Below are 15,524 nucleotides of genomic sequence, written 5' to 3' on the forward strand. Positions count from 1 at the left end.
GTTCTGCATCTAGGTAGGGAGCAAGTCACTTAAGCCATTATCTAGAGTGCTGTAAGAAACCAAGGTGGCATAAGTTAGGGACAGGGCAGGCACTGATCGTTTTAAAGTGAGAGTTGAGGAAGTCACTGGGGTGGGTGAGTGGTGGTACATCAGAAAGAAAATAGGATGTAAAAAAGGATTAAAGGGTAAAATATGGTGAGGACAATTAAGGAGGCCTGTTGTAAGATGCTCTATAAATACTTGACAAAAATTAAATCTAGCATAAGATGAATATAATTCCTTTTCCAAACTACTTCCTTCTGCCTTTACCTTCCATGTAATTATTGTCATTTTAGAATCGTCACACACACAGCTCTCCTCTTCACTAAAATGATTTTGTAACTTTTAACTCATTAAACATCTTGTTTATCAAGAGATCCAAAAATCTATTTCCTTTCTTGTCAACTAATGAGAGTTTCAACACTAATTAATTTAGCAGCTAAATGATAGTTCCAACAACTTATCTCTTACGTGGTTATTTATCATAAAGTGCTTCATAATTTTCTCTCTCTCTGTGCTCTTAGATCTAGCCGTTTTCAATGGTTCTCATCTTTCATGTGTTAATCAATGTATCACGAATCCTCTGGAAGCTGGACTTCTCTGTCTGGGAATTTCATCCCTTCGCTGGCAATATGGCCCCCAAAAGTCTCCCGCATTTAAATGGGACATATGTTTGACAAATACACACACACTCTCGTGCCTGCGTTCCTGGACCTGTCATCACCGATGCCGTGCAGCTGTCAGGGTGGGATGACAATGTGAAGAGAGACTGGGGAGGGGGCGCGTAGAAGGTAACTAGAGACAATCACAAGGCTTGACAGAGTGACAGGCAAGAGAACTCCCACGCTCACTTCTGGGCAAATTCAGCCACGCGGCCGCATTCTCCAGAGGGAGATCTCCAATAAGGGGGGTGTCTCTGCTGAGCTCTGTCCTCTAGGCTCCACTCGGCGCTTGGGGCGGGAAGACCCAGGCCCAGGGGAGCCATGGGCGGCGCCAGTGGGAAGGACCAGGGGGCAGGGCACCAGCTGACCCTCGGCACCGGCCGCTTCCCCGCCCCCGCCTCAGGTAGGCCGTACCTGTCCCGCAGCCCGTGCTGGAGGCGGCCCAGCCTCTCATAGTAGTCGGGGCTCGCTAGGGGCGCGGCCCGCGCGGAGGCCTGGTGCATCCCGCCGCCGCCGCCACGCTCGCTCCGGCCGCCTCTGGGCAGCGCCTGGGCGGGGGCGGGGGACCAGGTCGTCCAGGGCGACGGCCCCACCATGCACCGCGGGTAAACACGACGCCCCGAGGCCGTGCAGGAGGCGGGGCGCCGCGAGTGGGCGGGGTTTGCCGGTCGTCGGGGGCGGGGCCCCGTGGAGGGGCGGGGCGGAGGCGGTATGTCTTGGGAGCCGGTTACCGCTTCTCGGTGGGAGGGGATCGAGGCTGCGCGCTGGGGTGGTCTGCTGCCTGGTGGGCTTGGCGCCCAGGCCTCTCGGCCGAGCCAGGCGTCTTCCTTTCCCCTAACTCTCCAGAGCTCTGCCAGGAGAGACCCTGGCCCTCCTCCCGGCGGGGCGCTTCTCTGAGGGTCGGGCAGAAGCCTACTAATGACCCCCACCGTGGGTAAAGGATGGAGGCTGGCCAGGAGCGAGTCATGTGATCATATCTTGTCTTGGCTTGAAACTGCATTAATTTTATAAGACGCCTTCTCTTTCCCTCCCGTCACCTCTTCCTCCCTTCTCTCCAGGATGTGCTGAGTGCCACCCACTGTGCTAAGCTTGTTTTCCTACCAGCACTTAAAAGCAAAAGAAAACACCACAAGGCCCCGCCCCGGTGGCCCAGTGGTTAAGATCGGTGCGCTCTGATTCTGCGGCCAGGTTTGGTTCCTGGCAAAGGCATACGCCAATGTCAGTGGCCATGCTGTGGCAGGGCTCACATAAAAAAAAGGAAGGTTGGCAACAAATGTTAGCTCAGGGTGAATCTTCCTTAGAAAAAGAAGAAAAAGATAGAATAAAAGAAAACACCACAAAAAAGACAAAAGCCCAAATGTGCTCAGTCCTATCAGTAGAACTACCCCTTACTTGTAAATCCATGCTGAGCCAAAGGGTGTGGTTAATGCTGCAGGTCACATTACTGATTCGTGAAGAAGGGAAAGTTGCTAACAAGTTGCTTGCAAAGCAGGCATTTGTTTGTGCAGACGAAGCTCAGTAGACAAAGGCAGTAGGCCCAAATCCCCTCTTCCACTGCCCAACTGTGTAACCAAGTGCAAGTCACCCTCTGAAAGGCCAGGGTTCCTCATGTGTAAGACAAGGAGGATTGTTACTGCAGGGCCCACCTGTGCTGTTGTTATAAAGGTTAGATTTGTTAATGTGTGTGAGTGTTTAGAAGAGGAAGCACATAGGAAGCATCAGTTTTTATCATCATCATCACCAGCGTGCGGGAAGAGCTTCCTGAAGAAACACAACCATACTCCAAAACCCACAGGGAAGACAAAAAGAAATTATAGTTTCTTTAGTCTCTTGTTCTTCATTTCTTTTGGTTTCTTTTCTCAGTCATTAATTTTACTTACATGCAAGGTGTCACTTAAACTAGTAAATCAATTAGCAAGAGAGATGGACCACTGAAAGTTTGACAATATAAAATTATGATGTTACTCAGCCTTTGCTTCACATGTGCCAGGTCCAGGCCAAGAGTATGAATGGAAGCCCTCATACTATCTGTTGAAATATTAAACAATTATAAATCAAGATGACAAACTGTAGATAAAATATGTTCTCTCCTCCTACCTCGACCAAGGTGCCTTTATAAGAACCTGGAAAGCCACAGAGAAACTTAGTTCTCTGACTCCTTCCCCAGCCACTCCCATATTTCGCACCCTAGGCTGAGTCCTGCACTGTGAGGAGCCTCACACACTGGCAGGGATGTGTGTGTCTCCCCCACTCCCCCAGCCCAGTCTACAAGTCCCAGCTCTGTCCTCATCCCCACCTCAGCCTCCTCCTGGCCACTCCTCAGGCCTAAGGGCGAGCACCTTGCAGGAAGTAATAGTCACCCTTGCAGGAAGAACCCAGCAAATAGGGCTTTGAGGGTCTCAGAAAGGAACTGAGGGCCCTTTGAACAGGGAATAGCAGGGTGATGGGTACCTGGAATGTGTTCTAGAATGGTGTGTGTGTGTGAGACAGAGAGAGAGAGAGAAAGAGAGAGCGCACGTGCAAGCATGAGCACGAGCTCCAGGCAAGCAGGGCCCTGGCCCTCGGCCTCCTTGCCTTATATGGCACAGCATGGCTAGAAAAGGGCCGGAACAGGCTCTGTAATATACAGAAGCCAGAGTAGGGGCCCTCTTGCCCAGGTCTAAGGGTAGTACTGATGTTACTTTTATTTAGTTGTTATTTCAAATCATTATACCAAATTGATTCCGTGGTAGTTGTTGACATTGAACAAATAGCCAGTTATTTCTCCAGCACAAATGGGTTTATTTGGGATCAGCAAAGAACTGCAATCTGAGGTCTACAACCATGCCAAGCCATCTGCAAGTCCTGGTGCAGCAAGGAGAGGAGAAACTCTTTTGTAGAGGGGAAGAGCAAGTTGGGAGGGCGAAAGTAAAGAAAGAGTTCGTTGGAGGGGACCGGGAGTTGGAAGTGTAGTTGCTTCTCCTTGGCTGAGTTGTGGTAGTCTCTCATAGGCCTGAGCTGTTGCTGACAAGAAGAGAAAGTCTTTCTTCCTGTTGGGCCCTGCTATCTTCACAGGGTGTCAGAGCTTCCTCTTTTAGCCTCCTGTCTCCATTTTAATAAAGTTTCTGTTTATTAATTTCCACATAGTGTACAAAGGTTTACTTTACTGATTTCAGTGCAAACATTTTACTACAAGCCTGGTAAAAAAAAAAAAACCAAAATGCTTACCTTTAGGATATTTTATTTAGGACCACCCTCACCCAGGTTAGTTTTTTAAGGGAAAGATATCCCCCAACAATTGATATAACTAATTATTTTCAGCAAATACATAGAGTAAGCAGATGAGGCATCATTTAGCATCCCAAATCTTTATTAGACCATTATAGGAGAGTCTAAAATTAAATATAATTAAACAGTAAATAGATAATTTAAAATAATTATAATTTACATTCTATGGTTTTATTAATGACATATGACAAATCTAAATGCAGGACTCTATTAACAATAACAAATAGCAAACTAAATGAATATTTCTAGAGTATTTATGCTAAAATTATGCATTCTAAATGGTGACAGACTTTCAATAAATGGAGAGTTCTTCACTTTGAAGATTTAATTTGCTGGAGCACTCTCTTTTAATACTGTTCTTAAATCCTTTTATATTAGCAGAGCTGATTTCTGTAAATAGCTTTGTTTTTACTTACCTGGACCACGGGCCATCAAGTCTGTCTAGATCAGCAAGGCTTCCTATAACCTACAGAATGTCTTAGCTGAAAGTTTGAGGGACTCTGGCCTCACTCCCTTATTTTTTTAGAGGAGGAAAAAGGTTCAGGGCAGATAAGGGACTTGGCCAAGGTTACAGCTGATAAGCTACGTCAATGAGTCTAGTTCCAAAGCTGGGTCCCTAATGGCCCCATTAAACAAACAGCAAGGAAAGTCAGTGTTTCATGCCAGTAGTCCTATGGGTCTTTGGGTAAACCATATGAAACTGCTATTTTTGTAGCTCAGAATCAGCTGGATCAATGAATGGAAGATTGGTTTTAGAAATATGTTGAAATTAGAATTTTACATTTCAAAATGTAAATGCTACACAATTTTGAAGTTAAATACTACATATTTGAGTCAATAACTGCTTGGATATTATATTATGTAATTTGCCATGGCTGCCATAATAAAGTACCACAAACTGGGCAGCTTAAACAACAAAAATTTATTGTGTCACAGTTCTGGAGGCCAGAAGTCTGAGATGGAGGTGCTGGCAGAGTTGGTTCCTTCAGAGGAAGAATCTGTTCCAGGCCTCTCTGCTAGCGTCTGGTGGTTTGCCGTCAATCTTTGGCATTCTGTGGTTTGTGGATGCATCACCTCAAGCCCTTCTGTCGTTTTCACGTGGCCTTCTCCCTGTGTGTGTGTGTGTCTCCAAATTTCCCCTTTTGTAAGGACACCAGTTGTATTGGATTAGGGGCCCACATTCCTCCAGTGTGACCTCCGCTTAACTAATTACATCTGCAATGACCCTATTTCCAAATAAGGTCACATTTTTAAGTGCTGGGAGTTAGGACTTCAACATATGAATTTAGGGTGCAAATTCAATTAGTTGAATTCAATACAATTCAATCCATAACAGACATGAACATGGGAAAGTATTTCATTTTGCAATCGCTATGCAGAAATATTTGACATGGTATCCTATGCTATTAGAAAATTCAGTTAAGTAGAGATGACTCAAAAGTAGAAAGTAGGGAGAAAGGCTGTATGTCACATGTATAGGTATATGTAACCCCTCCTGCCATTGAGCATTTATACAAGTGTAACCATTTATTGCCTCATTTAAGCCCAATAACAGTTCTTTGAGGGCACCACAAGTTTAAGCAACTGGCCTAAGATCATGCTGCCAGTGTGTTCTTGATCAATTAGAGGTGGAGCTAGAATTCAAACACAGATCTTTTCCAATTCCAAAGTCTATCCTTTCTTATCCTCCATTCTATATGGCCTTGAAACTCAGGATTTGACAGCTACTGATATAATTTATTTTCCTTGTATGAGATGTGTAAAATATGTATTTTGTGACCTAGAAGGGTTTATACATATACATGGTTCATTGTTTGGGGAATGTATTCATTGACATAGAAGGCATTTTTACATGCTGTGATATAACACTACATGTTTACCATTCTGTTAATTTTCCTCCTTGGCACTCAGTGAGACTACATTTCTCATCCTTTCTAGCAGTTAAATGGGTCTGTATGACCTAGTCTGGCAATGAAATGTGAGCAGCAGTGATGCAGCCGCTCCCAGGCCTGACCCCAAGACATCTTGCACTCTCTTCCTCATTTTTTATTAGTTGGCCAGCTAGATGCAGAGGATTCAGTGGAGAACTCTGAGGCCCGAGAAGAAGAATGGATGATTGCAAAGAGCACAGGACTGTGTCTTGGGCAAGAAATAAACCTTCATTGTATTGAGCCACTGATATTTTGGGGTTGTTTGTTTCAGCAGCTGTCATTGTGTATCCTGACTAATACACAAGCATTCCATGCAACAATTACACAAATGCACCAAAACATTCTACAACATTCTCAGTGAGGATTTATGTGATGATCCAGTTGGTTAAGGAGACTGAAAACCTGGAACTCTGAGATTAAGGGTCAATGTCTGAGAATAGAATACTACTCAGTCATAAAAAAAGATGAAATCTTGCCACTTGCAACATGGATAGACCTTTAGGATATTATGCTAAGTGAAATAAGTCAGATGGAGAAAGACATGTGATATGATTTCACTCATATGTGGAGGATAAAAAAGCAGCAACAACAAACAAACACATAGACACAGAGAATATATTGGTAGTTACCAGATGGGAAGGGTGGTGAGGGGGAGAGCAAAAGGGGTAAAAGGGCATATTTGTATGGTGACAAATGGAAACTAGACTCTTGGTGGTGAACAGAGCATAGTCTATACAGTAGTCGAAATAGAGTGAGCTACACCTGAAATTTATATAATGTTATAAACCATTGTTACCTTGATAAAAAAATAAATTCAAAAAATGGAGTCAATGTCTGAGAAGAGAAGCCTGGACAGTGAAGGCAAAGTTACAGTGAAGAACCATCTAAAGCAGCTTTGTCCAATGGGACTTTTCAGCAATGATGGAAATCTTCTATCCCGCACTGTCCAATATGGTAGCTGCTAGCCACATGTGGCTATTGAGTAATTGAATGTGGCTAGTGCAACTGAGGAATTAATTTTTTATTTTATTTAACTGTAATTAATTAAAATCTAAATTTTGAGGACATGTATATCTAGTGGCTATGTATGGGATGGTGCAGATATAAAGTGGAAGGATGGATTAGCACAGTAGGGGACTGGGGGAGGTCGTAAGTCACTGGGAAGTAGAAAGGCACTAGAAGGTAAGATTTCATCCTTGGTGGGAGGTGATGGTGCTCAAGCGAGGAGGTGTGATGGTTAATTTTATGTGTCAACCTTGCTAGGCCATGGTGCCCAGTTGTTTGGTCAAACATCAGTTCAGATGTTGCTGTGAAGGCATTTTTTAAATGTAATTAACATTTAAATCAGTAGACTTTGAGTAAAGCAGATTGCTTTCCATAATGTGGTTGGGCCTCATCCAATCAGTTGAAGGCCTTAAGAGAAAAGACTGAGGTCCCAGAAAGAGAAGGAATTCTGCCTCCAGACCAGTTTCAAACTCAAGACTGCAACATCAACTCCTGCTGAAATGTTCAGCCTGCGGGCCTGCCCTATGGACTTTGGACTTCCAAGACCGCACAATTGCATAAGCCGATTTCTTAAAATCAATCAATTTCTCTCTCTCTCTCTCTCTCCAGATATAAATATAGATGTAGATTCTATCTGTCTATCTTAACTGGTTCTGTTTCTCTGGAGAGCCCTGACTAATACAAGAGGGCCTGAGGTTGCTAAGAGCATTGTGCTCACAGGCATTTGTAATAGCTAATTTAAGACAAGAATTGGGTGCAAATTCCAATAAATAAAATGAAATCATAGATTCCCTCATTTTATTTTGTATCATGTAAACCAACAACCAATGTGTGGGTCTCTAAAGTATACCAGTTCCATGAAAACTAAATAACAGCCAAAGAACAGAATAATAGAGTAGCCGAATGCCTCTAGCTGGAGACTCACTACCTAAGGGATATGGGCTCACTCTGTCTCACAGCTCTTGCATGCCTGTTTCCACTGAAGTCCTTGAATTTGTGCTTCCCTGAGGTCTCCAGAATTTTCTATTTGTTGACAAAGAGGAATCCTCAGAGGCGATAGACTTGACACGCCAAATCCTTGTCCTCTTTTCTCCCTGCAGGACTGGATGGTGGCTTGCTCCTGCCTGGAAAGGACTGCTCCACAGCCCTGGATCCCTGTGCACAAGTGGCATCCTCGCATCCCTGTAGGTGCTGATGTCACGCACGAACAAGCTTTGAATGCTGAGATTCTCCTCAAAAATCCTTTGGTAGATTTCATAATTGTTTGCCACTTGGATGCACTTCTCATCAGGGTTCAACAAGTACTCCTAACAACAAGGACTGGAAACAAAGGGACGCTCTAGGCCTGCGCTTACAACTCACAGGCAGGCTGAAACCAAAGGGTCGTGCATAATAAATACCGTTTAATTTGATGGCTATGTGTTTATGTTTACAAGGGGACAGGTGTAGAATATTCCACCTCTCATTGTCTGCAATTATCCATGGCATGTGTCTTCGTAGAAATATTGGCTTCATTCATTCCTAGCGCACCTGGATGGTGACCGCCACACAGAACACCCTCTCTGCTCCAGCAAACATTAGCCATTGTGTCCTAGAGAAGTGGTAGAATACAGGAGGCCAGAATTTTGGCTCAGGTGCCCCTCTGCATGGTATACTACCACCTCCTCTTACAAGCTGTGTGACCTTGGGCAGATTATTTAACCTTGCTGTGTCTCAAATTCCTCATCTGTAAAATGGTGATAGTAACAGTGCCTTCCTTTCAGACTTGTTGAGAGGATTAAATGTGGTCTGTGTGATGTACTTAGAGTCATGCCCGGTAGAGTCAGCCCTCAGTAAACACAAGCTAGCATCACTTCTTCAGAAAGCAAGAAAAATCTCCCTTTGGGACGTGGGTAGAGCCATCAGAGGTAAGGGCCCACATTCTGCTTCTTACTATTTGTCTCTGTCTCTCAGAGTCATTTCCCAAGCTTCCTCTCTATCGTTCTTTATCAATACTGCTGGACCTGCGCTCACACGCCCACTCAGAGGGGTCAGGTCACCTGCAGTTGGGAGCCTCAATCCGAGATTCAGTTTCAGTCCTTTTGTGTCAACCTTGGCAGTCATATGGCTCCCAGTCCATCACCCTTCAGGAAGAGAAAATCAGGACACAGAGGGGGCACACAGCACCATGTTATCAAAAGATCACATGCCTTGGAATCAGAAGACTTGAGTTCAGATCCTGACTCTGCCTCATATCAGCTGTGGGGCTCTCAGCACATTTCTTAACATCTTGAATGCTTCATTTTGCTCATTTTTAAATGAGGGTAATGACATTTTTATTTATGAAGTTATTGTGAGGTGTGAATGAGGTAACATTTGAGAAGCTCTTAGCACAGGCCTGGTTAATAGAAAACATTCAATAAGGAAATGGTTCCAACTTCTCCCTGAGGACGAGGAGCATTCCTAATTTCCCAGGACTTTTAAATGTAACCAAAGAGGAATGGCAACTGGTTCATTTTGTTAGTGGTTGTGTGTGTGCGTGCACATGTGCACCAATAAACAGCTAATATTGGCAGATCCTTACTTTGTTCCTAGCTCTTTATATGTATCACCCCCATTTTCCAGATGAAGAATTGGGGGCACATCAAGGTTAAGCTTTCCAACAAAGGCCACACATCTTCTAAGAGGAGAAGTGGTATTATAAGCCACATGATACAGCACAGAGCCCAAACTCTCAACCACTATCTTCTAGTGCTTCTCACATTGGCAAGTGTTTGTTGGAAGAGGGAAACTGAGGCACGAGAGACTGTATCCCGTCCAAAGTGGGCCATTGCACTCGGAGCAGACGTTGGAGTGCAGCCTGTGGAGATGAGAGGGAGGCATTGCTTCTCCCCAGCAGTGGACTTTTTTGGGATGTACTCAACCTGGAATCTTTGCAGCTATTTCAATAACGCATTGTGAGTATTTTGAAGCCAGGTTTCATTACCAAAACTCAATCGTAAGTCTTCTGCGGGAGGAAGACAGGCATTTTTTTCTTTGGTGTTCTTCAGCCCAGCTCTGGGATCAGAACCTAGCCCAGAAAACCACCCAAAAATATTGGCTGATGGTCAGATGTAGTAACAAGAAGCCATTTTTAAACATTAAGGTATAGTTCACATATCATAAAATTTACTTTTTTTAAGTGTAGAATTCAGTTGTTTTAGTATATTCACCAAATTGTGCATCTATGAGCAGTGTCTAGTTCCAGGACATTTTTATCACCCCAAGAAGAAACCCTATACTCATTAGTAATCACTTTCCATTTCCCTGGGCCCCCAGTCCCCAGATACCACTAATCTACTTTGTGTCTCTATGGATTTGCCTATTCTGGAAATTTCATATAAATATGGTTTTATGTAGCCTGTGTCTGAGGAAGCCATTATTTTTTAAATGCAGTAGGATAGTCAGTATGGAAGCTAGCTTTCACAGTGGCCCCTGCATTAATTTGCTAGGGCTGCTGTGGTAAAGAACCACAGACTGGCGGCTTAAACGACAGGAATTTTTCTCACAGTTCTGGAGGCTGGTCCAAGATCAAGGTGTCGGCAGGGCTGGTTTTTCCTGAGGCCTCTCCCCTTTGCCTGCAAATTGCCACCTTATCCCTGTGTTCACGTGGTCTTCCCTCTATGCGCGACTGTGTCCTACTCTCCTCTTTTTATAAGGACACCAATCATATTGGATTAGCCCCACCCTAGTGACCTCATTTTAACTTACCTTTCTAAAGGCGCTACCTTCAAATACAGTCACATTCTGAGGTACTAGGGGTTAGGGCTTCAACACATGAATTTTAGGGGAGAAACTCAGCCAATATCATTCCCCCAGTGTTCCTTTCCACCAGGAATTCAGACCCCTGTGTAGTCCTCTCCCACGTCAAATCAGGGCTAATGTGTGTGACAGTGTGTGACATTTAAGGATGACACTGTGAGGTAAACCAGTCACCATTTGTGAGGACACCTGAGCAGTCCTGAGCAAGGGCCTTTTGGAGAGTAACTGAGGCTTCCTGCTAACAGCCAGGACCAACTTACCAGCCATGCGGGGGAGTGCAGGTGGATCCTCCATCACTGTCCAGCCTCCTGATGGCTGCCGCTCTAGCCATCTGGTTGCAACCTTGTGAGAGGTCTCAGGAGAGAACTGTCCAGCCAAGCTGCTCTGGAATTCTGATCCACAGAAACCACGAGACAATAAATGATCCTTGTTATTTTAAATCATTAAGTTTTGTGTGATTTCTTATGCAGCATTGGATAATTGATACAGCTGAGGTAGGATGGTAGCGGTTGAAGAAGTCAGTGATTATTGTATACCCACTATCTTTTAGCCATAGAATCATCTGTGGGAACTATCTTCAAGCCTCACAAGAGCTCTGTAGAGCTCACAATAGCACAATAGAATGTGTGCTATTATCATGCTTTCATTGAGGCTTGGGAGGTTCAAGAATTGCCCAGGCTTTAAATCGCCGTGCTTTCTACTGTATTACTGGATCCTTACCGTAGGCTACCCTCCAGCGGGACTGCTGTTGTGAACACCTTTAGTTACTTGCTATCACTAAGCTGCAATAAGAGTGACCCAAAATGTACCTCACACTTACCTTGGAATTCTACTTAGGAAAAGTTACCTTTTTGCATTCAACATTTCTCCTTTTTTCCTCTCTTCTATTTCTTTCCTTTCTTTTTTCAGGGGTGTGTGTGTGTGTGTGTGTGTTTAGAGTCTTCAACAAAAATGACTTATTGTGTCTCACAAATCTGTGGGAGGCTGGACTCAACTGGGTGACCTGGGTTACATATTAGGCTGCATTCAACCAGGAGCTCACCTGAGGCTGGCATGTCCAGGATGGCTTCACCCTTATATCTGGGCCTTGGTATAGGTATTGGCTGAGCTCCTCTTTTCACATGGTCCTGCATTGTTCAATACTCTAGCTTCTTTCTCCAGTGGCTGGCTTCGAAGAGAGCTCTCATGCATTTCATTATTTTTAAAGCAGTACGTCATGCAAAATTCAACTGTGAATAAGATACACGGTGAAAAATATCTGTCTTATCCCTGCTGCCAGCCCCCTGGTTTCTTTTCCCAGAGGCAACCAGTTACCACTTTCTTAACTAGCTTTCCTGAATTATTCTGAGCACACATCTATATCTACGTCTATATGTATATATATCTCTCTACAATTCTATACCTATAGCTATTACATCAGGTAAAATATAAGTGGTAGTATTCTTTACACATTTCTGCATCTTGTGTTTTTGCTGAACCTATCCTGGATGTTTTTCTATATCAGTATATGGAGTACTACAGACCTACCTCCTTCCTTTTTAACAGCTATATAGTGTTTCCTTTTATGGATGTTATGTGAAACAATTTAATCAGTCCTCTCTTGATGGACCTGTTTTTATTTCATATCCTATGATACTGACGGTGGTGGCATTTAACGCAGTGACTGCTATTTACTTTTCTTTAATTGACTTCATAAGGTCATGGGGGTAGGCATCTTTCTGGTACACCACAGCACCACCCCACTGTAGTGCTGCTAGTGGGCCACTCACCAACTGTGTACATGTGCCATGCTTATGGAAGCGTGGTACAGGAAACGCTGCTGAGGCATACCTCTGGGCTTTGTAAAACTTGCCTCTTTAAGTCTTATGTACGGATGTGCTCCAGCGCTTAAAGTCTCCTCTCTCCAATTTCCATGAGATTTTTTAATACCCCATACTACTACTATTCTATTATCTTAGAAATATTATCCCTTCTTGGCTTCAGTGACCTGCACCTGGGCCCCTCCTTCAATCATTAGTTGTTTATGTTGCTGCTTGAAACCACATACAGTCAGATGTGTCCTTCATAACACCAGTCTTAGGAGACAAGTGTGGCAGAATCAAGTACTGCACTATTAGTGTCCAGGTATATACTGCTCAATGTTGTGTTATCATGGCTTCACATGTACTACTCCCATATCCAATAAGACTAAAGGACGTAGTCCAGAGCCAGAAGACCTGGGTTCTAAATCTAGCTCTGCTACTGACTAGCTTGATCATTTGTGAGCTGCCTTGGTTTGATTCCCAAAAGCAGATCTCCAGAGAAGGTTTCTGGGAACAAGTAGTTTATTTAGGAGGTGATCCCAGGAAGTGGTTGAGAGATGAGAGACAGGGAAGGGAGGAAGCAGACATAAGGTGTTTTGATGAGCAGGTTACCACTGTGTGCAACTGTGGCTCAATTCAACTGGGACCTCAAAGGGACTATGTAGACTAGAACAGAATCATTCTGATTGAGGGATGAGACAGTAGGGTTTTTATTATCTACTTACTCCCATCATTCATTGGTGGAAGGTTGCTCCTGGAGTCTTAACTCCCTAGTGTTTACAATCTTCCATGTACTCTTCCCAGTGTGCCCTAGGACCAGAGAACACCCTCAGGCAGAGAGATGCTGGCTGCCCTTGGCTGAACAGAAACTGTGAAGGTAACTTCCAGGGCTAGACCAAGGAGAAACGGACTCTGACAGAAACTGCTCTGTTTAGAAACAGCATATGGGTTAGCCAAAACCCTAGTCTTTGGCTCCTTAACAGAGTACTCCATGATAGGTCAACAAGTAAGGCCTTTTTGAGCACTTAATCTGGGCCTAAAGGGTGCTTAGCATTTGGGCCTATAAAAGAAGTTTCCATAAGGAGCTCAGAATATGAGGCAAAGGGCCCTGATGTATACTGAGTGTTTGCCCTGGCTGGGCCTGTAACATGCCTGATCCCATCAGTCCTGATGTAGTGTGGCAAGGTAGGCATAATAGCCTGAGGCTCTGAAAGGCTGCTTCTCTGGTTCAAAGTCCCACAGCAAACAGAGAAATACACATGAATTCATGGTCATCTACATGACACATGTCCTGTCCGCTGGCTAAAGGGGAGCAGGGAGACCAGGCTGTGTCTGACCTCTGGTTTCTACTGCCTTGCTGAGAACTAGTAAGTGAGCTTATCAAGGTTGTACGATAAAAGATCAATATAAAAAACTTGATTGTATTTCTCCATACCACGAACAAACGATAGGAAATCAAAGTTTTAAAAGTTCTGTTTATAGTAGCATCAGAAAATATAAAACACTTAGAGATAAATCTGACAAAAGGTGAGAAAGTTCTGTACACTGAAAATTGTGAATATTGCTGAAGGAAATTAAAGAAGATCTGAACAAGTGGAGAGAAACACGGGTCAGGAACTCAACATTGTTAAAATGTCAATTCTCTCAAATTGATCTGTAGATTGAATGTAATCCCAATCAAAAGTCCCAGCAGGTTTTTTGTAGAAAGTGACAAGCTAATTCTAAAATTCAATATGGAAATGCGAAGGGCCTAGAGTAGCCAGAACAACTGTAAAAAAGAAGAAAGTTGGGGGCTGGCCCCGTGGCCGAGTGGTTAAGCTCACGCGCTCCGCTGCAGGCGGCCCAGTGTTTCGTCGGTTCGAATCCTGGGCGCGGACATGGCACTCCTCATCAAACCACGCTGAGGCGGCGTCCCACATGCCACAACTAGAAGGACCCACAAGGAAGAATATACAACTATGTACCTGGGGGCTTTGGGGAGAAGAAGAAAAAAAGTAAAATCTTTAAAAAAAAAAAAGAAGAAAGTTGGAGAAGACTGATTTCAAGACTTATTACAGGGCTACAGTAATCTACTGCTTTGTACAAAAGGAAAGTGTTCAGCTGCCCCTGTGTGATTCAGGTTGAAGAACTAGGTGGACGCTCTTAGAAGCTGGAAGATGGATGAGATTGGGCACAAGCAATCCTGAGCCCAAGTCTTGGGCCAGTCGGTTGCCTTGTCACATTAGCAACTCCAATATGTTCATGAAAATGACTTTTTTACTTGCTGATTATACAGTTGTCTCCCCTTACCTGCAGGGCACACGTTCCAAAACCCCCAGTAGAAGCCTGAAACCATGGATGGTACTGAACTCCGTATATACTAGGTTTTTTCCTATGCTTAAATATGTATGATAAAGTTTAGTTTACAAATTAGGCACCGTAAGATTAATGATAACTAACAATAAAATAGAACAAATATAACAATATAGTGTAATAAGAGTTACTGTAGATCTTAGCAATCTTAGCATATGACTTTTTTTCTTTCCTTATTAAGTTGATAACTCTCACCTTTTCACTTAAAGGAAGCACTTCACAGCTTCTCTTTGGCATATCTGAATTGCCAGCATTACTACTCTTGCTCTTTGGGGCCATTATTAAATAAAATAAGGGTTATGTGAACACAAACACTGCATTACCAGGACAATAGATCTGCTAACCCAGACAGCTACCGAATCACTAACCAGAGGGTAGTGTACACAGTGTGGATATGCTGGACAAGAGGATGAATCCTGTCCCAGGCAGGACAGAGCAGGACAGCGTGAGATTTCATCACGCTACTCAGAACAGTGTGGAATTTAAAACTTATAAATTGTTTATTTCTGCAATTTTCCAGTTAATATTTTCAGACTGAGGCTGACGGCAGGTAACTGAAACCACGGATAAGGAGGGGACTACTGTACGGTACTTGCTGATTTTCTGGCTTTTGTTGTTGTAAAATTGGGAACAACTATGTTTCCAGCTCTCTACATCACCGAGCAGGAACTGTAAATCAATGGAAT

At 43.8% G+C, this 15,524-nt stretch overlaps 1 protein-coding gene and 1 long non-coding RNA gene across 3 annotated transcripts in view; one reads left to right on the forward strand and one right to left on the reverse strand.

Annotated features, from left to right (window-relative positions):
* The window catches only part of KIZ (kizuna centrosomal protein), a 118,249-nt gene extending 116,906 nt beyond the window's left edge, over positions 1-1,343 (reverse strand). Inside the window, exon 1 of one of the 2 annotated variants that reach the window (XM_070588594.1) lies at positions 1,116-1,343. In XM_070588594.1, coding sequence (XP_070444695.1) covers positions 1,116-1,297 — 182 coding nt within the window. In that variant the 5' untranslated portion in view covers positions 1,298-1,343. The remainder of the gene's footprint in view (positions 1-1,115) is intronic. The other variant, XM_070588595.1, reaches the window with a different exon arrangement.
* Positions 889-8,316, forward strand: LOC139078119 (uncharacterized). The gene is made up of 2 exons (XR_011530885.1): positions 889-1,104; positions 8,005-8,316. It is a non-coding gene; the product is annotated as an uncharacterized lncRNA (long non-coding RNA).
* The last annotated feature ends 7,208 nt before the right edge of the window (positions 8,317-15,524 follow it).

This window comes from Equus przewalskii, chromosome 21 (assembly GCF_037783145.1).
Source record: "Equus przewalskii isolate Varuska chromosome 21, EquPr2, whole genome shotgun sequence".
NCBI classification, from domain to species: domain Eukaryota; kingdom Metazoa; phylum Chordata; class Mammalia; order Perissodactyla; family Equidae; genus Equus; species Equus przewalskii.